This window comes from Cydia strobilella, chromosome 2 (assembly GCF_947568885.1).
Source record: "Cydia strobilella chromosome 2, ilCydStro3.1, whole genome shotgun sequence".
In the NCBI taxonomy this organism is placed as follows: domain Eukaryota; kingdom Metazoa; phylum Arthropoda; class Insecta; order Lepidoptera; family Tortricidae; genus Cydia; species Cydia strobilella.
This window is the reverse complement of record NC_086042.1, coordinates 27,818,357-27,845,900: the sequence shown is the minus strand read 5'-3', so window position 1 is coordinate 27,845,900 and position 27,544 is coordinate 27,818,357. Positions and strand designations below refer to the sequence as shown.

General features: G+C 38.0%; 2 protein-coding genes across 2 annotated transcripts in view; one reads left to right on the top strand and one right to left on the bottom strand.

Moving 5' to 3' along the window:
- Window positions 1-27,544, bottom strand: part of LOC134755165 (TLR4 interactor with leucine rich repeats) — a 127,942-nt gene that overhangs the window by 30,355 nt on the left and 70,043 nt on the right. The gene's annotated exons all lie outside the window — the stretch shown is intronic.
- LOC134751894 (lysozyme) overlaps window positions 1-27,544 on the top strand; it is an 86,922-nt gene that overhangs the window by 38,649 nt on the left and 20,729 nt on the right. The window contains exons 3-4 of the mRNA XM_063687447.1: window positions 13,941-14,076; window positions 22,679-22,767. Of these exons, the coding sequence (XP_063543517.1) occupies window positions 13,941-14,076; window positions 22,679-22,767 (225 nt within the window). The remainder of the gene's footprint in view (window positions 1-13,940; window positions 14,077-22,678; window positions 22,768-27,544) is intronic.

The window sequence follows — 27,544 nt, the reverse complement described above, 5'->3', positions numbered from 1 at the left end:
TAAAAACGAGACCCTATTACTAAGACTCCGCCGTCCGTCTGTCCGTTTGTCCGTCAATCCGTCTGTCCGTCTGTCCGTCTGTCCGTCTGTCCGTCTGTCCGTCTGTCCGTCTGTCCGTCTGTCCGTCTGTCCGTCTGTCCATCTGTCCGTCTGTCCGTCTGTCCGTCTGTCCGTCTGTCCGTCTGTCTGTCTGTCACCAGGTTGTATCTCATGAACCGTGATAGCTAGACAGTTTAAATTTTCACACATAATGTATTTCGGTTGCTGCTATAACAACAAATACTTAAAAGTACGGAAACCTCGGTGCGCGAGTCCGACTCGCACTTGGCCGGTTTTTTTGTACACCATGGTGTCCGGGTCATTTAAGAGAAGTACGTAGAGTGGAGCCAAAATCAACAAATAGAGATTCGAAAAGGTTGGTTTCGGACATCAGAACGTCACCGATGAAATGGTAAGGTAACGCTGGTGTCAACTGCAATATCTGTTAATTTCCTTGATAAAATATTGATAAATATTGCAATCTTGCGAAGGGACAATATTGCAACAGTAACGCAGCTGCAGTTAACGTCATAACGTGACCTTGAGGGTTACACCGAGAGTATGTTACATAATGTAAGGATTATCGCAAGTTAATAGAATCAAAAATGTACTAGGTGAATGTGACGGACTGAGCTATTGGACAAAACATTATACCATGTTGATTCTTGCAGTGCATCTCGCTCGCACCAGCAAGTAAGTACGAACTAGACAGTACGGACGAATAAAAACAAAATGAGATCAAATGTACATTTGTAAGTTTGAATCGGCCTCTTGGGTGTTCACTGTTCAATTACTTCCCGTTTAGTTTACGAGTGTATGTAAATATTAACAAGTTTCTATACAGGGTGGCTAAAAATAAGTGCATCCCCATTGCCAGGGAGGTTTTGGGATTATACTGAGCAACTTTTACTATGGGACCAACCACGAAATCGCGAAAAAAAAATTACCCTCCCATACAAAATCGCGATTTCGGGGTTGGTCCCATAGTAAAAGTTGCTCAGTATAATCCCAAAACCTCCTTGGCAACGGGAATGCACTTATTTTTTAGCCATTCTGTATATACTCGTACTATTATAAAATACTGGGTGCTATTGACCATGGATGATGATTTTTTATGATATGGGAGGCAAACCAGCAGACGATTCGCCTGTTGGTAAACAATTACCGACGCTCATGGACACTTGAAACACCAGATGGCGTTGCCGGCCTTTGAGATGGGAGTACGCTGATTTTTTAAGCTTGGAAGGTCGTAGCTAGCCGTCCGAAAATACCGCGAGCGACAGTTCATTCGACAGTTTACTAATTTGTGATAAAAGTGTGAAAAGTAAGCAATCTACTTAAAAAAAAACCGGCCAAGTGTGAGTCGGACTCGCGCACCGAGGGTTCCGTACTTTTTAGTATTTGTTGTTATAGCGGCAACAGAAACACATCATCTGTGAAAATTTTAACTGTCTAACTATCACGGTTCATGAGATACAGCCTGGTGACAGACAGACAGACGGACAGCGGAGTCTTAGTAATAGGGTCCCGTTACCCTTTGGGTACGGAACCCTAAAAATCGTAACTTAAACAGAAAGAAACGATAGCTAAGACGAAACTTAACGTTTCAATAACTTTATTTAAAAGTTGCTAAAATCAAATAAAGATTAATTATGTAAGTGATAAGCCGCTAATTGATTAAAAAGGCAACGTAGTTAATTAAAACCGACCCATACATAAATGAACAGGTTAAACAGATCGCGCTGAAACGTTGTAAACTTTCACCGGAGACCAAATAAGTAAGAAAGACTGTCCGTTGTGTCCATTAGATCTGGCATCTATTTCACCAACTTGACAATTGACACCTGACACTGACAATTTCGTGTCTGGGTCGGCAGTAACGGTAGTACATACTCGTAGCATCATTGTTTAGTTGTTGGACCAGCGATGTATGTATTGTCAATGTCAGGCCACAAGTGTCAGTGTGGTGAAACAAGGGCCTGTCTGGCAGATGTTTCTAGCGAACAAATCTGTCAATTCATGGGGGGAATCATATGTCTGTGGACAAATCTTCGGCAGACACAATGTGCCTCATCTACAACATATGTCATATGACAGATTTGTTAACCAGACATCTGCCAGACAGATCTGATGCTCACATCGATTTTGTAATATATATCCCTAGCTAATCATTGCATATACAGTTAACGTGTAGCAAACTAATAGCGAGTTTGTCATTCGTGATATACGTGTATAATGTATTCGCTGTGCCAACCTGGCGGATCTTAGATATACTAGTTTTTGTCAATCAGCTGTTAAAAAGTTGATTCTCCCCCGTTCACATTTTCGCTACGTACCATATAGCCATTTACAACTCTATATATTGTCACTTTCTTATTATGCTTACTATGTAGTTTTAACAAACAACAGCAATAGGTTTACAATATATACAATAAGTTGTAAGTTATGTACCTAATACTAACATTTTTATGGGCTTTTCCTGAAATCAATGATTTATTATTATTCTCTTTATTTATTCTTTTTCTCAGGTTAGGTTATTTTATAATATGGATATAAAAATAAAATACAAAAACACGTACAAAAACAATACAAAATACATATAAACATATTATAAAAAACCTAACCTAGGGTGCCGCCAGCAGCGAGGCAGGGCCCAAGCTGCCGGTGGTCAGGGCCGCAGAGAGAGGAACCGGCGGACTATCCGCGCCGTGTCCAAGATCACCGCTTTCTGCATCTGACCCTTGATCCAACCACCTAGCGAGAGTCTCTCAAGGTGTTGGTCGAGACTCTTCGCAAATAACTCTTATTATTATTATTATTGAAGGTAAGCAAATAAATATAATAGCACTAGAAAAAGTAACAGCTCAGAGATCTTGCTAAGCGGCTCATCGTGCCGCCATCTACAAACAACACGAACTTCTTTGTCCGTCGCCACTCGCCACTCTTTATTTTTTGTCGTCTCTTTTTACCGACTTAATTACCACGATGTCACCAACGATGAATAAATAAGGGAATCCGCAAATTAACAATGTAGCCTGTAAGTGTTTCAGCCACGTTTTTGTGAAGCCTGGTCAACAGAAGTTGCAAAATGCCTAATGAAGTTCCTGAAGGGTGTCCAATTCGAAATGAACCGCGGGTCTAGGTTATTAGAGGCAAAAATTTAAGAGAAAGGGACCAAGGGAATGGTACTTTGATATGCAGAATTAAGAGAACTAAACTGACAGCAAATTGAGATGTATTTTTTGATACATATGTATGAAAAATATGATTGAGAAGGCATCCCATTGGAATAAACGTAAATAAAAATGTGTAGTACGGGTAAAATCTTGCAAGTTAAATTTGACCCATTTCCCGGTTTCCGATGAAGCTGAAAATTTGCACACATATGTAAGTCGGGTGACAATGCAATATTGTGGTACCATCGAGCTAATCTGATGATGGAGACAGGAGGTGTCCATAGGAACTCTGTGATAAAACAACGCAACCTAATTGTGTTTGGGATTTTTAGAATTGTCTCGATGAGTATTAGTTACCTGTGGAAAGCAAAGTATAGGCGGTTGTTATTATTGTACACCAAGCTTGGTGTCCTGTGAGCCGTTTTGACTTGATTGTAGAAGACAGTAATCGAATGTGACTTTGACCAAGAAATGAAATGAAATTAAATTAAATTAAATGAAAGCATTTATTTTCAGATACAAATAATCCATATTATGTTAGTAATAACCAAGACTCTGAATATAACTCTCTCTCGATTGAAACATGGTGTCGTAAGTAATCTTGGATTTTTGGATGTCTTGGATATTTTGTTAGGTTTCTACTTTATAATTAGTCTGAGTGTTAGTTTTTTATAAACGTATCCTTAAAGTGTGACTTTCTAACAAGATACTATTAACCTTTTGCCTGTGTACGAAAAAAATCCTGATCAAATGTTTACCATCTTTCTGCATTTTTTCGAAAACAATTTTTTCTGGTCTAAACAGAACAACCGAGGTATGAACCCACCATTTTTGACCACCACACACATATGAAAGGTTAAACCAACAGGTCTCAAAACTGTAGTAGGTACCTCAATAACATACTGTCACCGTCCGGTGAGAAAACGGAAACGTTAGTAAGGAGTCGCCTTAATAGGTCTTTTGAAATCGGCTAACGGCTTTCATATATCAGCAAGAGGCATTGCGCTTGACATGGGCCGTGCGAAGTACAATCCAGTCCGTTAACCGAACTTCAACCCTATTGCTACCAGATAAGGTATATCACTGGTCAAAGTTTGTCTCTGTTACAGTTTGCCCTATTTACAAACAATATTTAAGGGACCCTTTCATTTGCAGTGCGATTTAGAATTATGAAAGGTTGGTAAAAACGCCGGTTTTGTCCTTTGTGGGTATTTTAATAAGGGACTGGATTCCTTTAACACTGATGAGTACTTTAAAAGGTTTTTGTGGGAAAGGGATTGTTTGTAATTGTATTATATTCACAGTAGCGGATTATTTTCATATTCCTTGTGACATAATGAATTAATGTGTTTGCCTTAATTTGTCTTTTGGTTTGGTGAAGTGATTCCCTTTTTTAGGGTTCCGTACCCAAAGGGTAAAAACGGGACCCTATCTGTCCGTCTATCCGTCTATCCGTCTGTCCGTCTGTCCGTCTGTCCGTCTGTCCGTCTGTCCGTCTATCCGTCTGTCCGTCTGTCCGTCTGTCTGTCTGTCACCAGGCTGTATCTCATGATCCGTGATGGATCTAGACAGTTGAAATTTTCACAGATGATGTATTTCTGTTGGCGCTATAACAACAAATACTAAAAAGTACGGAACCCTCGGTGCGCGAGTCCGACTCGCACTTGGCCGGTTTTAAAGGATATACAAACTGGAATATAAGTAGAGCAGAGTTTCGGAAAAATAAATATTGTTTTAAAACGTGAAACTGTTTTTGTAAGGAAATCCTAAAGGTCCGGATACGATACGATGCCGTAAGTTATTCACACATTTATTTATTTATTTAATCTTTATTGCACAAAAGAAATACTTAACGTACAAAAGGTGGACTTAATGCCAAAAGCATTCTCTACCAGTCAACCTTAAGGCAAAGCAGAGAGATTGTCATTATAAAAAAAGCCTTAAGCGGTTTATTATTATTATTTTCTTCTTCTAACGCTGAAATAGTAACATTTTAATTTTGTTTAATGAAAATTAATTACGGCAAGACTTGACAAATTTTTTATTTGTTAAATCGGATGACAGTTTTCTTTTATAAATTATTTAATTTGACTACATTATCTCATTGTTTTTCACTATTTTCTTTACATGTATTCTTAAGATATTGCTGGTCCGAGTTATGTATAGGTACATTTAAATTAGGCCTATTTCAAATTACCTATATAATAAAATAAAATAAATCACTGAATTAAACTCAGTTATTTTTTATAGACAATACACATATCATTACTGTTATGTGTAGAAAAAAAAACAAACCACACCCACAAACCGCCTTTTTCACCCAGCACGTTTACCTAAGAAACTGTTTTTTTAGGATTCCGTACTCAAACGGGACCCTATTACTAAGCTCCGCTGTCCGTCTGTCCGTCTGTCTGTCACCAGGCTGTATCTCATGAACCGTGATAGCTAGAAGCTAGAGAGCTGAAATTTTGATGATGATGTATTTCTGTTGCCGCTATAACAACAAATACTAAAAGTTTCCGTCCGTTCCGTCCGGGTTCCGTCCGTGCGCGAGTCCGACTCGCACTTGGGCGGTTTTTTTTACATTTTGCTTGTTTGCGATATCCCCCTTAAGAGGCCCACTGACTATCAGTCCGCCGGACGATATCGGTCTGTCAGTTGTTCGGAACTGTAAATTTTTTAATCTAACTGATGGCCGATATCGTCCGGCGGACTGATAGTCAGTGGGCCCCTTTAAGTGCGTTGCAACACGCACGCATTAACTACCAAATTGTCAATTTGTGCGCCATCGGACCGTCTGGAGTCAGACAAGCACGCGGCGGAGCCCAGTCCACATATATCAACATACACTTTAAGGTTAGTAAACCTACGCTATGGACAAACAACTACGACATACGTTAATTGAAAATTCATCAGTTTCATCCCAAATGGGTTCCGTGGAACCACTCAATCATAGTCAGTAGTTTTAATGTATTATTAAAGAAATAAAAGGCTTAAATAAAATAAAAAATAAATAATCAATACGCCAAATTTTATTAAATTCTAACGAAAAAATACCACGATAAAGACGGGACTTCATCGCGTAAAATAAAATTTTAAAATGACATGCGATGTTTCTAGGTCGTAAATTCGGAATAAAAACTAAAAAATTTCGGAGGTAATAAAACCTAGTTTTACACGATTAATGATAGTATTTGCAGTTGCTCCGAATAATAATAGTATTAACACGCTGATATGTTTTTCGTTTTGTGTGTAGCAATATTCATTGTATTGCATTGCATTAATTGCATACCTAATTACCTAAGCTAGAGAACTGTTTACCATACGGCAACTGAGTTAAATACGTACGTATTTATTATATTGTAAAAGATTTAAGATTTTCAAGAGTGATTTATTGTAAATACAATCTTTGGGATAATACTTACATTTTATTTTATTTTTTTATTATTAAGAGATGTGAACGCTAACAACTTAACGGTGACTGCCTTTTTGCTCTACGCAGTCTTAAAAAGCAATTACTTACTTTGACTTTGAGACCTTACAAAAGTACCTAAAACCTACTGAGCAAATCTAATTAATCAAGGCTTCAGCAAAATTAAATATTCCTAGTAATCTGCCTTTTCTTCCTACTCACCAATTAGGTTAAGGTTTCTGAATGTAAACTTATTTTCATAAATTTCGAACTTTAAGATACGTCAAAAATTTGCTAAATGGACATGACATGGGTGACGTTTTTTCAAACAAAAACGTCACTTTTTACACTGTCATATCCGATCCATATCTAGAAAATTTTTGACGTATCTTAATATAAAGTTCGAATCAGGCCGTGAGTTACCGATATGATATCTTATTTGTCAGTGTCAAAAGTGACGTTTTTGGTTGAAGAAATGTCACTTAACACTGACAGATTAGTATCATGTCGGAAACAGATCAAATAACTAAAATTCGAATACGCCTATTATTCTTTCATAGGTATTGTAATAACTGGTTATAAAATTGTTATGTTATGAATATGATATATGTCACTGTTCATAGGTGACATATCAAAATCATATCCTAATCAAATATTGAGCGTCTTTTGAGCGTCGGCGTCTATTCAGCGCTATGGAAAATGATGTGGCTGCGCAGTTGCGTCAACGTTGCGTCGAGTATCAGCCATAGAGTTGGCTAGACGCTAACTCTCGGGAGACACTAGCGTGGAGTATCTCTAAGCCTCACTGACGTAAGATAAGATAACATTGTTTAGTGAGAAAATCAGAAGCTGTAGACACAGGCAGAAAATCGTACATAAACATTTCTAAGAATTACCCGACTCCAAACTCTTCTACGAAAATACCTGTAGCAAAATACGGAAAGGTAGCAGAAACTTGGAGATACGAAACTACGTCTTAATGTTAAGAAACGTTTTAATATTAATATTAGCCTCGGAAAGACGTTGATTAAATCTTCGCCAATGAAACATTCTTAAATGCTTTTTCAAAACTATAACTTTAGTTACGTAAAATTATACTATGAATGGCTGGTGCTACTCTGAAAACTCGAGCGCAACTAAAGTTTTAACTATCTTGATGAAGTTTTACATTCTCCATCCGGTTTTGGGAGCACACTTTAAAACAATTAGAACAGTTCACCTTAAATATATATGCATATTTTAATACAATAATCATGTCTAATTAAGTTTACATAAGAGAAACCTACGTGCAATCGTTAACGCTTCGTAGCGGAAAAAACGCAACTGTCACTGTCGCACTAGTGGGGAAGAGAGAGAGAGATGACTACGATCTGAACGATTGGCACGTTGGCTACGCGCCCAGGTAGGTATTAAATAGTATAAACGTCCACAAAAATAATTAAGTACCAACAACCTACTCGTATTAAAGTAGTACCTGGGGTATTCAAGTATAAAGTGTCGGGTACGTGACGCTATTTCTTAATACAACGCGCTTCAATATCGATAGTCGACGCTGGCGACAAGACAACGCGATGCAACGCAATTAAATTCAACGGTATAAATATACAGATTTCTGCAGTTTATTAACCACTGACTACCATATGCGTCACAACCTCACGTCCCCGACAAAGACATTTTGTGGTATGTACGCAATAAACTACATATTTGACGCAAAATACATTGAAATGATAGATGGACTTAGCGCCACAATACTAATACTACTACTATTACTGCATTACTGGCTCAGTGCCCCAAAAAGGATTTTAGCCTCTGACATAAGAGAACGCCACTCTGCCCTATTCTGAGCCACTTCTCGCCAGTTGGATACTCAGACGGCGGACGGGTCTTTTAGGGCTTCATCACTAGCGGTATCTTGGACGCCCGGACGGACTTTTTCCATCCGGGTTCCCCACATACGCTCTTCTCACAGCTCGATCCTCTCCCATCCTCTCCAGGTGACCGAGCCAGTGGAGTCATGTGGCTTTAATCTCGCCAACTATATTGATAAAAGAATCATAAAACTCACATAATACTCGAACAAAAACCCATGGTACCACAGTCTTATTAAATCTCAAGAAAACTCGGCGAGTCCGGTAGCATCTCTTATTTTTTTAACGACCCTCGGCTATTTATTGAAACGCTGGGAAACAAAAATGCCATTTGAGGAATGCGCTTTTTGAAGAACGTTTCGTTTGTGGTCGCTAGTTTCGAAGAGCCAAGTTTTTAAGATGTTTTTTCAAAGGCTTCGTTTGAATTTCAGGTTATGTTTTATTTATCTGAGGTTATGGATAGGTAATTTTGATTGTAGGAATACCCTTAGAAATGACATAGGTATTACCTATACCTTTTTGCCAGTTAGGTTTATTGTTTTAATATAGCACTATTTTCCTTATACGAGTTCCTAAACCTTCATAATCTAGAACTTTAGTTGTTTTTTATCGGATGAACTTTATGTTTAGTCTGTGTAGAATAACGATGGTGATGATTATTACTGATAAATACATTTTACAATTTTGCGCAAGGACTTGGGTCTCAAAATTATTTCCATACCATATTTTCATCTCAATCGGTTCAGCGGTTTAAGCGTGAAAAACAGACTCTCTGGACAAACAGAGTTCATAATCTTAGCCTTCAGTCGCCCACTGTTGAGCATAGGCCTCTCTTCGTGTACGCCACTTATCCCGGTCCTGGACTAGTCTCATCCAAAAGTGCCCCGCGATTTTTCAAACGTCATCCACCCAACGAGCCATCAGACGCCAGGCGCTTCTTTCATCCGAAAGCGGCCACCAATCCGTCAACATTTTGGTCCACCTGCCATCACTCTGCCTGGCAACATATCCTGCCCAAAATATTTATCAGTACGGTTTTTACTCACTATTATTTTTAGTCGCTTTTGGCGACATGTTTCGGATTCTTTGGGAATCCATCCTCAGGCACGAGTGAAAGAGAATCCGAAACATGTCGCCAAAAGCGACTAAAAATAATAGTGAGTAAAAACCGTACTGATAAATATTTTGAAATATGTCTCACGATAGTTTAAGTGCGAATATCCTGCCCAACTCCATTTAAGCTTGGTAATGACGTCACCCACATCTCGCACGTTGGTTTTCCTACACTTGTTAGTTGTTACTACTCATGATGTTGTAATAACGACGTACACCCAAGAAAATGTATTAATTAAAGCTATTCTCGCTAACTGGAATAATAACTGAGTAATTCCTATGAAATACGATTCTAAGTAACATTATCGAGAGACAGATAAATAAAGCCAGCCATACAGATTTCATCGAAGAAATTTTCAATATCATTACCACGAGTTGCACCAGTGACCGACAGGAACCAGTAACCGACACTTTAATTTTTTATCCAAGAAAATAAGGGTAGGAAACCGATCTCCCAATACGGCGATACTGTGAAGATACTGTGTTTTAAAAAAAAATATGGAATTCGTTTTTCGCTCCTAGTTCTTAGGTATAATAATCAAAAAATCGAAAAAAGTCAAACGAAGGAGCACAGCTATGGATAATATAAGTCAAATTATGTAAAAATATTTTCCAAAATGTCAATATCCAGAGAGGAAAGTCCTTTCCTCTTAAAAATTGCGCAGTGACAAGAGGTTCATTCGAGCTACGCCACAGTGAAGGGCATAAGAAAATCGCTTCTGAATGAAGACTTCCAGCCTCTATTATATCCTTGTCTCTGGTTGTAGTCAAGTTGCAGTCACGTAGCGAATAATTCTCAATAATTATTCCAATTACTTTCGTGCTCTCCGGCTGAGCAAGCTTTGTCTAAGAAAATTCATTCCATCTCAAAGAACCTCTAGTTAACGGGCTCGTCTGGATTCAACTTTGTTTAATTCCTTTCTACTATTTTATTTAAGTAGATTTACAATCAGTATTAGCGAGAATTTTTCGCCACACCAGCTTGTAAAAGGCTCCCTTTTATATTTTAAAAAACCGGACTCGCGCACCGAGGGTTTCGTACTTTTTAGTATTTGTTGTTATAGCGGCAACAGAAATACATCATCTGTGAAAATTTCAACTGTCTAGCTATCACGGTTCATGAGATACAGCCTGGTGATAGACATACAGACGGACAACGGAGTCTTAGTAATAGGGTTCTGTTTTTACCCTTTGGGTATAGAACACTAATAAAAACTGATGAGAAAGTTGCATTTATTCCACGACCGCAGCAAAGCAATTTGATGAAAATTTTGAGTTATTGCCTCATGTTAGCTAGAAGAATGATTTTGAATGATAAATACATAGATAGTCACTCGTTCCGTTCCGTCCGAAAATAACATACCTTTTCGTAACTCAGTGGATGACTTTTTAAGAACATACAGTAAAAGTGCGCTTGTATTGTATAGAACAGGGAATTCTAGATCTCCAGATTTGATCGAAATCTGACGAAAAAAAATACGATAACCAAATAAAAATAGGTCCGTGAAATCTATTTTTATGGACGAAAGTGAAATGACCCGAGCACCGTCTTTTGTTAGGGCTTATTATTCTCATGTATATTCTGCGTCTTGCATTTTCTTTAGTTTGTAAATATGTAAACAACCATGAGCGTTGTGTACAAACTGAAGAAGCGCTTGTTGTCTTGAAGCACTATACATAAATTTAGTAATTAGTACCTATTATACATCACCCAAATTCTTTAAAGGCACGTAGTTCAAACGGGTCTAGTCAAAGTACATTTAATGAGACCCGTCAAGTTTCTTGCACCGGTATCTTCTTGGGGCTGTGGTGCAGGTTAATTCTAACCTCGGTGGTAGTTTTTGACATTCATAACCGCATTGTAGGTAAATAATATCCATCAATTGAAGAATAAGGATAATTATTTTTCGTGGTTACGATTTGGAGTAGGTGTACTCTAGTAGAATCATTGCCCGTCCTTGGCCCTTGGCCTTTGGCCTCGCACAGAAGTTCACTAATTTTGGCCTCTGTATGATTTGGTCTTTCGTGAAGGTCGGCCTTAGCTCGGCTAATTTCAAAATTTTGAAGGTTCTTAATTGTTCGGGTTTTTCTATATTTTCTATATATGTAGGTACATTCTTTCCGAGATTTCTTGAAGATGCTCGTGCTTTCTATGCTAGCGGAAAGAAAGTTTCTTAGTGTATTTTTATTAGTTTCATAATGAGTCTCGTCGTTATTTATATATATATTATATATGTATATTATATTTGTATATATGTGATTATATGTTATTTTTATTTTATTTTTGCTGTTGTATTTGTAGCACCGCCCACAATTTCTCTGCTTAGCCTTAAGGTTGACTGGTAGAGAATGCCTTATGGCATTAAGTCCGCCTTTTGTACTGTAAGGTTTTCTTTTGTGCAATAAAGATTAAATAAATAAATAAATAAGATGGCCAGCCGGAAAAGGAAAATGAGGATCTCATCATGAAATCGAGGGTACTCTTTAACTATTACAGGGATTGGCAAACAGCGGCTTGCGAGCCGCTTGCGGCTCTTTGGAGGTACAATTGCGGCTCTTTACGTCAGGTTTGGGAGTTCTTACAGTACTGAAAATAACATTCGCGGCTCTTTTAACGTCTTAAAACTGATGATTTACTACAGTTGGCTTTTCTTAAAAAGATTTGTATATAACTAGTAAGTCGTACAGTTTAGTTTGGAAAGCGATATATGATGAAATGGCACTGCCGAATAAAATTATGGTACTGTTTTATGAAGTTCGTTCTTTATTTGTTAAAAGTTATTATTAATTATCTGTACAGTATTTAATAATGTTCGATATTAAACCAATAAATATACACATTATGAAACATGATACGTTTTGAATGGAGTTTGGTTTTAGTTACAGATAGTTACAAATTGCGGTCGTTTATATTGTACGTCGGTTTTGGACATATTAATTAAACAATCATTCACAATGGCTCAAGTTATGTGGTGAGCAAAGTCCTACTGTTTTTCTTGCCCCGAGCAAAATAACCTTAATGTGTTTTATCTCTCAAAGATGTAAAGGCACATGACATAAGTAAGTTTTATTTGACTGTCTCGGTAAAGGACGGTATATAATGATTTAATTTGCGCATGGATTCAGTACTTTGCATTGAATTTATTTTTAAAAAGCCGGCAATATTTTGTAAGTTACAAGCTAGAAGCGAAGAGCATAAATGATAATCACTTTAGATACTCGTAGATTGCTACGATTCGTCGTAGACACAAAGTCGTAGCTGTTCCGTCCAAATAGGTAACATCAGTGGTAGTATAGGAGTCGTACCCCTCCATCAATCCAGTTTATTTCACAGGTCTCTAAAAAATAGCAAGCCGAATAAGCTCTAGTTGGACCATCGGATATGCAGAATACGCCACAGTTAGGTATCATTTAAATCCAACGTCTTAGTAAGACCTGAGTATCACTGCTTTTCAAATTTTCAATTCAACAGTAAGAAACCTGCAATTACCAAACAAAGCAGCAAAAACAATAATGTTTGGAGAAACTTATTATGTACGAAACAATCTGGAATAGCGGCAAGCAAAGTTGCATTTCACAGAAGCCAGCTTATTTGAATACTTGATTGCGCATTCACTTCAAGAAAATAAACAAAGTATTTTGTCTGCTTTATAAAGCAATAAAATTTAAGTTTTTGTTTTTTTTGCAGCTCGTCATAACTGGCTGTGAAACTATTTGAAACGAAAAATTAGGAGCAGACTGTTCGTTTAGGTTAGATTAACGAGTTTTCTTTAGAAATTGTTTGTAAAATGAATGTTTGTCAATTGTTGTTTGTGAAATTATAGATCACCGGCGTAACTGTAGGATGCTAATGCTAAAGCGGCTAAATGGCATGAGCCACTGGCTAATAAGGGCTCCGTTTAATGAATATGCTAGGGGCCTCAGTTTGTATAGTTACGCCACTGGACCTGTGTAAAGTTACTTCTTTCTTTAGCTTATTTCCGTGCTGCGCAAAGGCCTCTCCCTTGTGTTCCATAATTCCCGATTTTGTGCTTATTCCGGCCAGTTGTAAAGGAAAGTGTCAAAGTCGTCTCGCCATCTCCATTTCTCTACCGGCATCTACTTGGTGGCTATGTCAGCCCACTTACCCCAATGCATGTGATAGACATGGCCGGCCCAGTCCCATTTTAGCCTGGCGGTTGTGTTGCTAACGTCAACAATGCGAGTTATCGAGTACAGCGTAGTGTTCCGGACGCGGTCGGTCCTTTTAACACCTTAATTGCTGCTCTCCGTTGCATTTTATTTGCGTAATGTATACCTTTTGTAAATAAAAGAATATTGTTACAGATGCAGCCCCGTCCTTGCCTACTGCTGCTGCTGGCGGCGTGCTTAGTTCACAGCTCCTACGGGCATGCACGCACGTTCACACGTTGCCAGCTCTCCCGTGAGCTACTCCGGTACAACTTTCCAAGGAGCTTAATAGCGCAGTGTAAGTGCCACGTTGCCAGCTCTACAGTCGTACACGTTCAAACGTTGCCAGCTCTCCCGTGAGCTACTCCGGTACAACATTCCAAGGAGCCTTATAGCGCAGTGTAAGTGCCACGTTGCCAGCTCTATAGCCGTACACGTTCACACGTTGCCAGCTCTTCCGTGAGCTACTCCGGTACAACTTTCCAAGGAGCCTTATAGCGCAGTGTAAGTGCCACGTTGCCAGCTCTATAGCCGTACACGTTCACACGTTGCCAGCTCTCCCGTGAGCTACTCCGGTACAACTTCGAGAAGCCTCATAGCGAGTACTCATATGTAGACCACGATGTATATGCCATATCTTAGCCCATACAAAACTCCTTTTCTATCTCTTGCATGTTCACAACAAGACTGTTATGTGTGTGTGTGTGTGTTTATGTGTGTACATTAAGCCCCGTAATAGAATATGATGTTCAGTCACAATACAGTTGACACATATCAAAGTTGCATTAACTGAGATGCAGGCGGTCCCCGAGGCGCGCCCTCGGAAATGCCATGAAGCCTACTTACATGTTTCGTTTACGACTATTATTATCTTGGTTTAATTGTATTAAGCCTGATATAAAACTAAAGGGTATTAATAAAAGTAAAAAAACTTAACCCACTACCTCGGCTTAAACGGAGATAATGCTCGTAATCAATTGTTAGGTATATAGCACAAAAGGTTTAGTTAATGTTTTATTCATAAGATAATTTGACGAGTCCAATACAATCGACAAAACATCCATGTTATAAAAATTACGTTTTTGTCAAAAACTTATTATGTCATTGCTTGATCTCTTTATCTTTTAAGTTAGGCGAAGACTAAGGCATATTTCCCAACGTCATCATAGACGCTTTCTTAGTAGCCCTGCGAATTAAAAACAATGTAAGTTACAAAGCGACTGCTCATTCATATCCAAAGTAATAAAATAATTATATAACATATCACTGAAAGTGTAAACGAGACATCGTGAGTCGACCGTCGCGAGCTGCATTTCGGCATTAGCCCGCTAATCAGCAGTCTCTCGCGAATGTAGCTACTCACTGCCGCTAACAACCCTTGATGGATCTAATTCCTTTGCAATAAGGTTTGAAAACAGTCAGCTGAACATGTCAGTGATATACGCGAAAATTTTAATCAGCTCGTTTGCCATTGTTATGAAAGTTGACTCGTTAATGAATCGGAGTACGATGAACAATGTTAACTAGGCGATGGAGCTTCGAACATACTTTCAGCATAGCTCACTGTCGCGTGGTACTTAGAGGTTTCTATTGTGGGTTTAACAAGAGCTTTAGTTGTTATCTTTGTAGTTTTAGTCACATGACAGACACGCCAATACGGATGTCTTAATAAGGTCTATTTATGTGCGCACAATATGTCTGCATACACATAATAATGGCTAGGTACCTATGTAAGTTCTTTAGAGCATTCAATGAATCCTTACGTGAGTACTTTGCTGGCAGAACGATGAATTCTTAGTGATTCTGTTTTGAAAGTTTCATCTGATATCTTATGTATTTGTATGTATGTATATTGTATGTATTTATATGAATATTATATATACAGATATATGTATGTATGTCTATGCCTATCCATTATTTAACTATACTTGTATATATGTAATCACTATGCTGCACCGCCTACAAATTATCTGCTTTGCCCGAAGGTTGACTGGTAGAGAATGCCTCATAGCATTAAGTCCGCCTTTTGTACGATTGTATTTTCTTTTGTGCAATAAAGATTAAATAAATAAATAAATAAATGAAAAATAAGGCTCATCAAGGCTCGGTTTTATAAGAAAAATGTGTTTATTTTACATAACATGGCACAGTTTACCGGCATTTTGTACTTTCTATCATCGAGTTTCTAATCGAACTAAGATTCGGTTTATCTGATGTCAATCTGCAGCCACGGGATGCGTGATAGTAACTAGATTTTCCTCACTGCATGCAGCAAGGAATGTGCAATATTACTGACTGTTATTTTTAAATTATAAAGATAGAGAGGAAACCTTTACCTAACTCAAAATTTTCTCACATTCGCATTCCCCTATTCAATTGAGGTGAGATCTCAATTGCATTTAGCTTTCCAAAATTGGAGTTCTCCTAATCAGATCGCCAAAGTTGGTTATTCAGATCTTAGCAAGCCACTATTGACGTAGCGTGTATAACTGGTGCGGGCCCATTGTGCAAGTTTGGACTGGTACGGTGCTAATTGGTTAATAGGTAAAGTGGAGCTTCTACTGACATTTACGTGTGTTTTGATTAGCAGACAACTATTTGACTTGACAGTGATAATATTAGAATTTAGACTATATCCTCTAGCCACTCAGACATCAACACTTTCCAAGCGCAATGATGATTTGTCAAAATTAAAATTTAAAATAGAATGGAATAGGAGAACTTTTCATATGCCTCTATGCGGCTAGATAATATTTTCACATGAGTTGACTACGGTAACAGCTGTCAGCAGACAGCTGTCATTGTCATCCTGATGAAATTTTGCGGTTTTGAGGTTTTAACATGCATGGAGATGACAGTGGCACCGTAACCAAACTATGTGTGTGTGTCAAAGATCAAAGTAATATTATAAAAGTTTTGAGATTTAGCAAGAAAAAACTTGAAATATTTACAATTATAAAGTTATAAAGACTATGGGGACTGCTTCGTGGCCACTCTACCCAATGTGGTTGCGACACAGCACCGCAAACTATGGTGCACCTGCTGGACTGCCCCGCGTGCCCGCACTCCTGCTCTGAATCCGACCTGAGAGACGCCACGGTCCGGGCTGTCAGCACCGCTGCTTTCTGGGCATCCACTGTTTAGGGGAACCTCGACACGAGAGAAGAAGAAGAAGTTATAAAGACTGTGTATTTTAGTGGCAAATTTCCACAACTAGATACCCATATATTAATCACAAAAAGGATAAACCTAAATATTCAAATACAGAAAGTCTGGCATACATAATAATGAAGCTACATAACACTTGTAAAAACCGACTTGCGAGAACAAAACCCAAACAATGCTCCCACTTTCGTTTTGTTCCCATGCTCAGTATGTTGCAATCATCCCTCATTTTAATATCAACAATCAACTTGTTTTTAAGTGCTTTTGTATTTTTAAGTAGTATAGATGCAAAGGGTTGCATAGATATATTGACGCAGCACCAAATGGCGATTTAAGCAATAATAGAACAAGTGCGAGTCCGACGCCCACCGAGGGTTCCGTACTTTTTAGTATTTGTTGTTATAGCGGCAACAGGAAATACATCATCTGTGAAAATTTCAACTGTCTAACTATCACGATTCATGAGATACAGCCTGGTGATAGACAGACAAACGGATAGACGGACAGTGTAGTCTTAGTAATAGGGTTCCGTATTTACCCTTTGGGTACGGAACCCTAAAAATCAGGTGCTGTATATTTTATGAATAGTACCTGCACTACTGTTGCGAGTCCCGTTCCATGAGGCCATGCATGATGCCGATACTCGCCAAACATACTTTTAAGTATACAGATACCAACACTATTCCACAAAAAAATAAAACCTGAAATTTTGCGAAAGTGACGCCATCTAGCGGGGTTTAAGTTTCCTTTCTCACCCACTGTCAGAAATCTGGGGGTCACCATGGATCAGACACTTTCCTGGGCGCCTCATGTCACTGAATTGAGCAAAAAGCTGTTTGGATCGCTCCATTCTTTAAGGCGCCTGCAGAACTTTCTTCCACTTGACACCAAAGCCATGCTCGCTCGCTCTCTGTTACTGCCTTTACTCGACTACGGCGACGCTGTGAATCTTGACATGACAGATGAGCTCTTGGACAAGTTAGAGCGCTTACAGAATGTCTGTATAAGATTCATTTTCGGCCTACGGAAGTACGATCATGTATCTTACTACCGTCATAAACTCAATTGGCTTCCAATCCGCCGCCGCAGAGATCTTCACACTCTTTCTCTTCTCTTCAATGTTCTTTTTACACCTTCTTCTCCTGTATACCTCTCTCAAAAATTTCAATTTCTGGCTGAAGGCAGTGGCCACCGTCTCCGTTCTAGCGCGAATTTATCACTTGCCATCCCCTCTCACAAATCTCGTGGATACAACAAGTCCTTCGCAGTGCGTTCAGTGAAGCTGTGGAATGAGCTGCCAGTTTCGCTCAGACAGGCGCAATCGCTTGCGTCGTTCAAGGAGAGGTTAAAGAAGCTGTGGTTATCTGATTGACTAATGTGCCTATATTTGTATTGTATGTTGCTTTATATTTTTCTACTTCTTTCCAATTTTTAGTGTATTTTCCCCATTCCTTTTTGTGTAATATATTATATGTTTATCCTATTAATTTTGTATGTATTTATATCCTTTATCTTTCTGGTACCTTGTTGTACATTTTGCTACATTTGTCACCCTCTTTTCACTTTCTCCTCTCATCTACTCAAAGGTTAACTGGAAGAGATCCCTCATAGGGATAAGTTCGCCTTTGTACATCTTATTATTTGTACCATGTAATTTTTTATGTGTATATTTGTACAATAAAGAGTTTACTACTACTACTACTACTTTAAGCTTTGGGTAACCTAGTCGAACCACCTTAATTTCGCGCAAGTAGAGATACAAGTATGTGGATGTTGTTTCTCAATCACAGAAATAGGACACAGTCAAATCTTACCGACTGCGCCAGTTTTATGTACTCGTACTAACAGTAACTTATCATCCGTAGACCGTATGTCGATGCAGTAAGGTGTAAAAACTATCAGTAAATGAGTACACTGTGTTCTGAGACTGAAAAAATGGCCAGGGTCGATTTTATTTTAGTTAATATTTTATTACTTTGGTACTACAATGTGTAGTCTTACTCTTAAAGATTAGTAATGGAAGATGTGATGGGATGAACTTTTATTACTTACATGATTTATTGACGATTTCAAAGAATTCGGAAATTGTTTATTTCCCTATTTTTTTATTAGCCTGATTTAGTGTCCCACTGCTGGTCCCTCGTTTCCTCACTCGACCCTATAGTTTGTACTATCCCACCAATCCGGATAGAATGCGTCGAAGTCGTTTCGCCATCTCCTTTAACTTAATCATACTTGTAACTATTTTAATAACTTATTAACACACTCCATCAGTTTACAAATACATGCCTAAATCACAAAATAGTGTTCAAATTGCGATGAAGAGGCTGTATCTGTAACCAACACTTCCGCCATCGTTAAAAACAACACAAACCTTCCTTCCTAAATTATTCCTTTGTAAACGTACAACTTCAATCAAAACAACACAATCGATTACAATAATAACCGACTTTTGAATCGCGTGGAGTTCGCATTCATTTGAATAATTCGGGATTAGGACTCCGCGGCCTGTACAGTATCAATTATACCGTCTCTGTCAACAATTTTAAACTTAAATGAAAGGGATCTCGGAATGTTTTGTCATCCGAATACCCCCCTTTTTATGCTAATAAGCCCTAAGATCCGAGTTTAGGCTTATTAAGGACGGCAATTCATTCGGTTTGCGGCCGACTTGTTTTAATGTTATTATTTTGAATTAAGAATTCGGAAGCCGCCGAATTTAATTTGGTTAAACAAGTGGTTTTGTTTTGGCGTATCCGTGTTTTGAGTTTTTTGTGAGAAGCGTTTCTGAAATTTAATATGCTAAGCTTATGTGGATTTCAGTGGTTTCTAATCTCAGTGGATTTGGGAGGGATAAAAGCTGCATTAGATGACGCCAGTGTTTTCCTAAAAAATTACGATTGTGCGTCTGTACGTGCTTTAAGCCGTATGCGGCAAAATTTGTAACATGCATTGATGGTTAACCTGAAAAGCTAGCTTTTGGCCCAGAGGATTGATTCCATTCAACTTTCTTTTACCCATGTAAAAGAAAGTCTCCTTGACTGTCAAGATTTGATTTCTGTATCACTAAAGTTGGTTCTTACCTTGTCACATTGACAATCAATAATGAACGCCGCCAGGAATACATATTCTTGCAAATAAATTATTCTTATTCTTATTCTTAATCTCATCATCATCTGTTACAAAGTACGAAGTGGCTCAGAAATCATATTCCTTGACCGTACGCGATATATTAATATTTATAACCAAATCTGTTTCAGAATAAGTTATGTCACGAGCTGTTATTCAAATAAGTTGAATTAGCCTCGTATCTTTCACTATATAAACAAGCGCTTAAATATTTCAATTACATAATATAGTACTCGTAGTTGTCAAACGTTGTAGTAGAGCCATTTCGTCGCCTTATCATACATTAGCATCATACAAGCCACGGCAACAGTCTCATACAAAATTCAAATCAAACTGAACAGAGTCAGCAATCAACGCGCAAAAGGGTCGTATAAGGCGTGAATGCACATACGTATATCACAGATGTTTATTTAAATAGAGGCCGCTTATCTGGTCTCAATATCAATGCTGATAGACATGTGGCTATATAGTTGGATATTAGTTTAAAATAGGTAATTTATTATTTGCTTTTGGACTTTAGCATGTTATTGAAGCCTCTGATTTTATAACTTAGTAAATAACCAGTTATCATGTGCCCAGATTTCTATAAAGAAAGAAACGAAAATTATACGATGTGTTACAACTTACAATATGACACACGGTGCAAATACGCTTGCAGTGCTGTGATACGCTTGTAGTGCAAACTGATCTAAACGTTGTCTGTGTCAAGTACATTTGAATAAATCATAATAAGTGTTTATGAGTAGCGAGGATTGTGTATTAAACTAGCAGTAATACGAATATAGTAAATATGTAATCAGTATTAATTGAGTGGTGTGTTAATGTACAATAAAAATTAGTCATTTATTTTCACGTCACAATAAATAAAACAGTAAATAACATCCATGCATAGATCGTGATCGGCAACGCAGGCTTCGTCAAGTGGACACAAAAGCAAATCAGCAACAGGCTTCGTCATCGACTTACAAATGATGTAATCCGCAACAGGCTTTGTCAACAATAAAATACATATACAATAAAGATTCAATTCTTCTTATACAAACACAAACAATACATCGAAAACACTGTTTGGTTTCTGTTCAAAAGGAAACTTACCTGAATCATGTCATCAAAAACTATTAGAATTGTTGTAACCACTGGCATTTCCTGGAAATGCTTTGAATGATCTAACTTAGACAAATGTCTGTGACATCTATTTACATAGCAGACACCGGGTAGGGACGCCTAAAACGTGTCTGGCAGACACCTTAGCGCTTCAGACTAAGACTTAGTGCTCCAACATGCACTAGCTCGGCGGGTGCCACATAAATTGCTATTTAATTTGAGCTAACACGGGCATTTCGGTGTAAGGGGACGCTTTGTATGCACACAGGTTGCCTCACGGTTAAACGAGGTTATTTTCACCTAACATATATCAGGTCTACGGTGAATTAATATAACAAGTATACAGTACCGGCCAATAATATATCACCTCCATGTTTTTACGATATAACTTTTTTTATATATTTGTGAGTGATTTCCACCTCACTGCTTTAGGTAGTCTAGTCGTAGTCCTTTATACGAGCGATGAGAAAAATTAGCCTCATGTAATGGTTTTTTCATAGAAGTTTTTTTTAAATGTATTGTCAACTTCATTTTTTTTGTAGAGATTTTTTAGTAATATGCTGAGTCTCCTATTGTAATTCACAGTATTTCATTGCAGTATTAATCATATATTTGTATAAAATGACTAGTAAAATATGCAATCTACAAACTAACCTATATTTTTACTCTATACAAGCTCATACAAAAACACTCAAAGGTGATATATTATTGGCCGGTACTATGTCGTGGCCATCTTAAATTTTGATCACTTCATGATATACCATCTTAGAATTGATGACTATTGATGGTTAGGTTATGTGGCCAACCAATCATTATGTGAAATGATTGCCACGTCATGAAACGATTAGTTCTGGATCTGGCCACGACATATCGTGCGAGCGGTAGAGACTGTGCAATTGGTGCTGCTAGTCGAAGATCCTCAAACACGGATGGAGACATGTCGAGCGTTTATTCAAATTAATAATACGTGAGTTGAGTAGCCCGTTTAAAATTATGTTTAAAAGTTATGGGTAGTTCTATTCTGTGTCTATTCCCAAATTTTTTATAAATTTTCGACTGGTACGAGTGTGTGAATTTATCAGCGTTTGACATTTGTTGACACTATTTTATGGTTGTGTAACCAGTGTCGAAACGTTGGAATTAAAGGTAGCATTCGGTTTACGACTGCAGCACCATTTACATTGCAACGTTATTGGTACGGTGCTAACGCGGGTAAAGACGAGACTAGGGGCAAAAGGCAGTGCATATCTTTTCTCGGCATCACGTTTCGCCGTATTTTCGAACCCTCGTAGCTTCGTCTTGGACAATGCTAGAGAGCTGTAATTTTTTTATATACCATGTACTCAGTAGACTTATCAAAAACACCAAGTTTTATTAAGCTATTTATTATATTTAAAATTTTATTGTACCTTAATTTTCACTGTCCGAAACACGTGAAATTCGCTTCTTTTTATAAAATATTTAATTCTGCAAGTATTTTATTTGTAATATTTTATCCGCAGGGGTATGCGTGATCGAGCATGCAAGCGGACGCACGACTGAAAAAGTGACCAATCACAACAACGCCTACATTAGCTATGGACTGTTTCAAGTAAGTCTCTAAGCACCACGCCAGTTGCACAATCCCACTAACCCGGGGTTAACCGGTTAAACTTGGAGTTACCATGGTTAACAGTAGAATAGAATAGTTTTTATTCGTAAACACACAGACAACAACAACAACAACAACACAACTACAACAGCACAACAACAACAACACAATAGCAGCAACAACAGTACCTACAATTTGATACTGGGTTAACCGGTTAACCCCGGGTTAGTGGGATGCAAGTGGCCTTTAAATGTATAATGTGAAACATTTTTGACGTTATTCATAAACGCTTGTCCAGTTTAGCAATATATAATAATTAATAATTATTAAGCCTATAATATACGTCGCACTGCTGGGCGCAGGCCTCCTCTCACGAGCCTCTCGCTATAGTCCCCACGCTAGCCCAATTCGGATTGGGGGCTTCAAGTTTAGCAAGCCCATGATAATCGTTTTATCTTATCCGTCATTTTGACATTTGTTTGTTAGAAAGGGACAAAAATTAACAGAAGGTACTGAAACTAATTACAGTCATATGTAGATATCCCTTATCATATTGTAAGTACAAAGTTTCAAAGCAATCTAGCTAGTCGTTTTAAAATTAGAGCGTAACTACGTTTGTATGGAGAACTCTTAAACTGCTACCGCCTGAATTACCTACAAAAAGTCTTATATAAAAGCCTTGATAAAATTACCGTAGCTCTTAAACTGGTGTACCGATTAGAATAGGTTTTTTTTAAATTTGAAATCAGGGTTTCTAGCGGTGGTACCAAGTATGTTTTATCAAAATAGGGTCATCAGTCATTGCGTTGTTTTTTTTTTCATTTTTTTTTTTCAATAATTATATTGTGTTTTTCATTACCTATAACTTAGCCAACACACCACTATTCATTACCGCTGGTGCATTCTAAATGCACAATATGCACACATTGCATATATGTACATCGCAGGCCATAGCCTAAATTAAGAACACTCATTACGCGGATGAGTAATACGAGTTTGAATGAGTGGGCACGTTATTGTGGAAAATGAAGCCAAGTTCTAGTTGCTATTTATATTCTAAACAAAGATGTGATTGCATGATTTATTTTGATATAATAGGGGTGGCTGGGGTGAATAGAGACAAAACTCAAAATATAAGTAATTTTTTTATTAATTCAAAATAATCTTACACTTCAACTAATTAGCTGTCTAGTAACTATTTTTGATGTTCATGGCATGTATTTCTGTAACAGATATATGCACAAGGTAGGTTAAAAAAGTGCATATATTATATGTTATATAGAGTCACTTCCAACTTTTATTTTAAAATGGTGTAATAGGTAGGGTCGATTAATTATAAAAACATTGTAATTAAATAGGTCATAAAGGCGCTTGATGTACAATCGCCTTCAGGTATATCGGAGAGGCCAAAGATGCTTTTTACAAATATCTGAACACCCCTTTAATTGTCAAGGCGGTAGAGTGCGTGTTCAGATATTTTTGAGCTCCTCGGCTGCTCCAATATATCTAAGCGACTGTACTTGCAATGAGAAAATGACATCAACAGAAATATCTATAAAACCAGACAAAAATAAATTCAAAAGTTGTCTGTCGTAGTTGAAACGTTAGCTCGGTAAACCAGACTCCCCGTGTGACTTCCAGTTTCTTCAACCTGCTAACGCATTTCAGTTTTCTTTTATACTATAGATCAATAGAAAACTTGAATTGAAATTCAAACTTCCTTACGGGCGGTTGGTGTTTCTGCAAAGTTTTGTAAGGAACTTGGCCGTGGCACTTCCGTGCACGTCGATGAGAGATTGCGTCACGTGCCGCGTTGGACGCGACATCGTGATTAGAACGCTAAATCACGCTAATGTATGGGACAATATACTTGATGGTTGTCAGTACTTAAAATCCTGGGATACCTAAATCATGTGATTGTCAATGATAAGCTTAACTAGCATAAACTGTTTAGACCCATCCAGTGCAACTGTGTTGTTTTTTTTATTTAGGGCCTATACACACCGCGTTTTTTTTACAAGCTATCGCCCCGTGTTTCACGAAAGCGCGTCAACACGTTGTTTTTCTTGGCGTTTGTATCGATACACGCGTGCGACACCTTCGTCTTTCGGCAACACGACGACGCGTCAAAAAAAAGCGGTGTCAATTTTAAACTCATCACTAGATTATAAACTGAAATAAATCAAACACCATGTACCCCTAACCCTATCTACTCTTAAACTACTCTAATAAAACTTAACCAGAATGATTTATAAATTAAGAAAAATAGATAAATTTGGCCATGTGATCGTCTAGTGGTCAGGACGCTACATTTTTGGTGCCGTGACCAGGATTTAATATCTAAATAGTTTATTACATAAAGTACCCTCTTTGGCTACAACTAAAGACAAAGTGACCAAGCCTTCCAGTGCCCGAGTCAGGATTCGTAACGGCGTCTTTAGCTTTGCGGCTAATGCTTCCGGTTCGAGTGTATGCAATCTTTGAAAGGCGCCTCTGACCTAGTTGCAGTCACTGGACTTCATTTTAAGCTAGCAAGACTTATCCAGTTGGATAGGGATAAAATAGTATAAACTGTCTATACATGGTGTTTTTGCCACCGTTCTACTTATATTAATATGTGGTATTTTCTATGAAAAGGGACCTTATTGTCGATGGCGCTTACGCCATTATAAACGATGCTCCGATATAAATACAATGCCGCGCGACGCTGTGCGGCGTAAGCGCCATCGACAATAAGGTCCCTTTTCATAGAAAATGCCCCATATAAGCCATATTGAGCTAGTTTTTCGGAACTTATGTACCTAACTACGAAATATCATTTGTTATTTAGTAGTTGCTTTTCGGTGGAGGAAAATATCGTGAAGAAACCGGACTAATCCCAATAAGGTCTGGTTTCCCCTCTGGGTTGGAAGGTCTGATGGCAGTCGCTTTCGTAAAAACCAGTGGCTACGTCAATTCTTGGGATTAGTTGTCAAGCGGACCCCAGGCTGAAGGCTCCCATGAGCCGTGACAAAAATGCCGGGATAACGCAAGGAAGGAGAAGAAGGTATATTGAGCAACTTTTATTGTGGGACCAAACCAACCCATTTCATATATATTCTGGCTGATCTTATTTTTGCAATTTCGGGTCTTATAGTAAAAGATGTTTAGTATGACCTATATACCTATTTGCCTCCCAAAATATATGAAAAATGGTGTATTGGGTAATATTCAAAGCTATGGGCGGGCATAGGTACTTACTTAGTGCCAGTCATAAGAACCAATTTTCAATGTTTCTGAGAGCTTCGTCTGACATATTTCGTCGCTGCTTATCACTGAATGAGTTAACGGACAAATTAGTGACTGTATATTTCGCATGCTGTAACTGTCATTAGTCTAAATAATTCACGTCTATTTGCAATGCCGATTGGACCCGACCGCTAACCGGTTTAGATTTGCGGCAACGATACATCATTAGCATGCTAACGAACGATGTGATCGATCACGATTGCCCCGAACAAAAGGTTGGAAAGTTTACACGATGCGACGTCGTGTCGTGGCACGATGCGACGTCGTGTCACGTTGCGTAGTCATGTCGTAGAAATCTACGACCTTAACCGTAAATGTTTACCACATTAGAGACAAGCTCATGTTACCTACATAAGGACAGGAATTGGCAAAACAAAGATTATTACCGACCAACTCATTATCCGGGTCGCGTTAACTAGGTAAATTTATATCGGCGTTTATACGACATGCATTATAAAATCAGTACACATCGTAGATTTCCACGACAAGACGGCCCAACGAGACACGACGTCGCATCGTGCCACGACATGACGTCGCAACGTTACACGACGTCGCATCGTGCCACGATACGACGTCACAACGTGTCATGATGTCGCGTCGTGCCACGACACTATGTCATTTCGTGTAATTGTGTTGTGGCCCTGAGTTTATTACTTTACCAGCACGTTTACTACTAGCGATTAGTGGCAAATGTGTTAACTCGCATCAGTTTGCGCAATCAATGTGTAAACAGGCCACAATATGAAGGTCAGCCACGTCTTGAACCTAACCAAATTTTTGGATAGTTTATTTTATTAGCGGCATTACGTTACCAACTAGTATTTCTTTTGATTACCGTCTTGCATGTTGTTAAAGTAGAAGCAATTTATTTTTATTATCCTTCCTCTACAGGATTTCCTTTATTCCTTTGCGTGGCAGAGATAGGCAGTGTTCAGGAACGGTTTTAAATATGCACCAAAATACCGACTGTCCTAACTCAGTAACAATTGCGGTTGCATTAGATTAGATTAGATTAGATATATTTTTTCCTAAAGAAAAAGGCAAAGTATTTTACAAAAAGGGATAAAAAAAAGGCTTTCACTAAAAGATCTTCAACTTAAGATTAGAACAAAAATCAAATAATAGAGTATAAAATTAATAAATAAAACAAATATCACAAAAAAGAGATGTCAATGTATACATAGCTAGGGCATAGCTACATAGCATACATACCTAGGTATTGTCGAATGCCAAGAACAAGAAAAAAAACAACAGAAAACAAAAATATTTACAAAAAAATACTAAGTAACTTCATCAGAGTTTATATCAAAATAAAAATATATTAAATGTCAGCGATCTTAATAGCTAGAATATTAATGGCAATATCAATTCATATCAAATTAAATTAATTTTTATTGTTGAACGCATTAATCTCCACATTTATTGATCCGAGGGTCGCAACCAGGACTTCCAGCCAGGCCGCAGTCAGGACAACTGTTCTGTAGAAAGT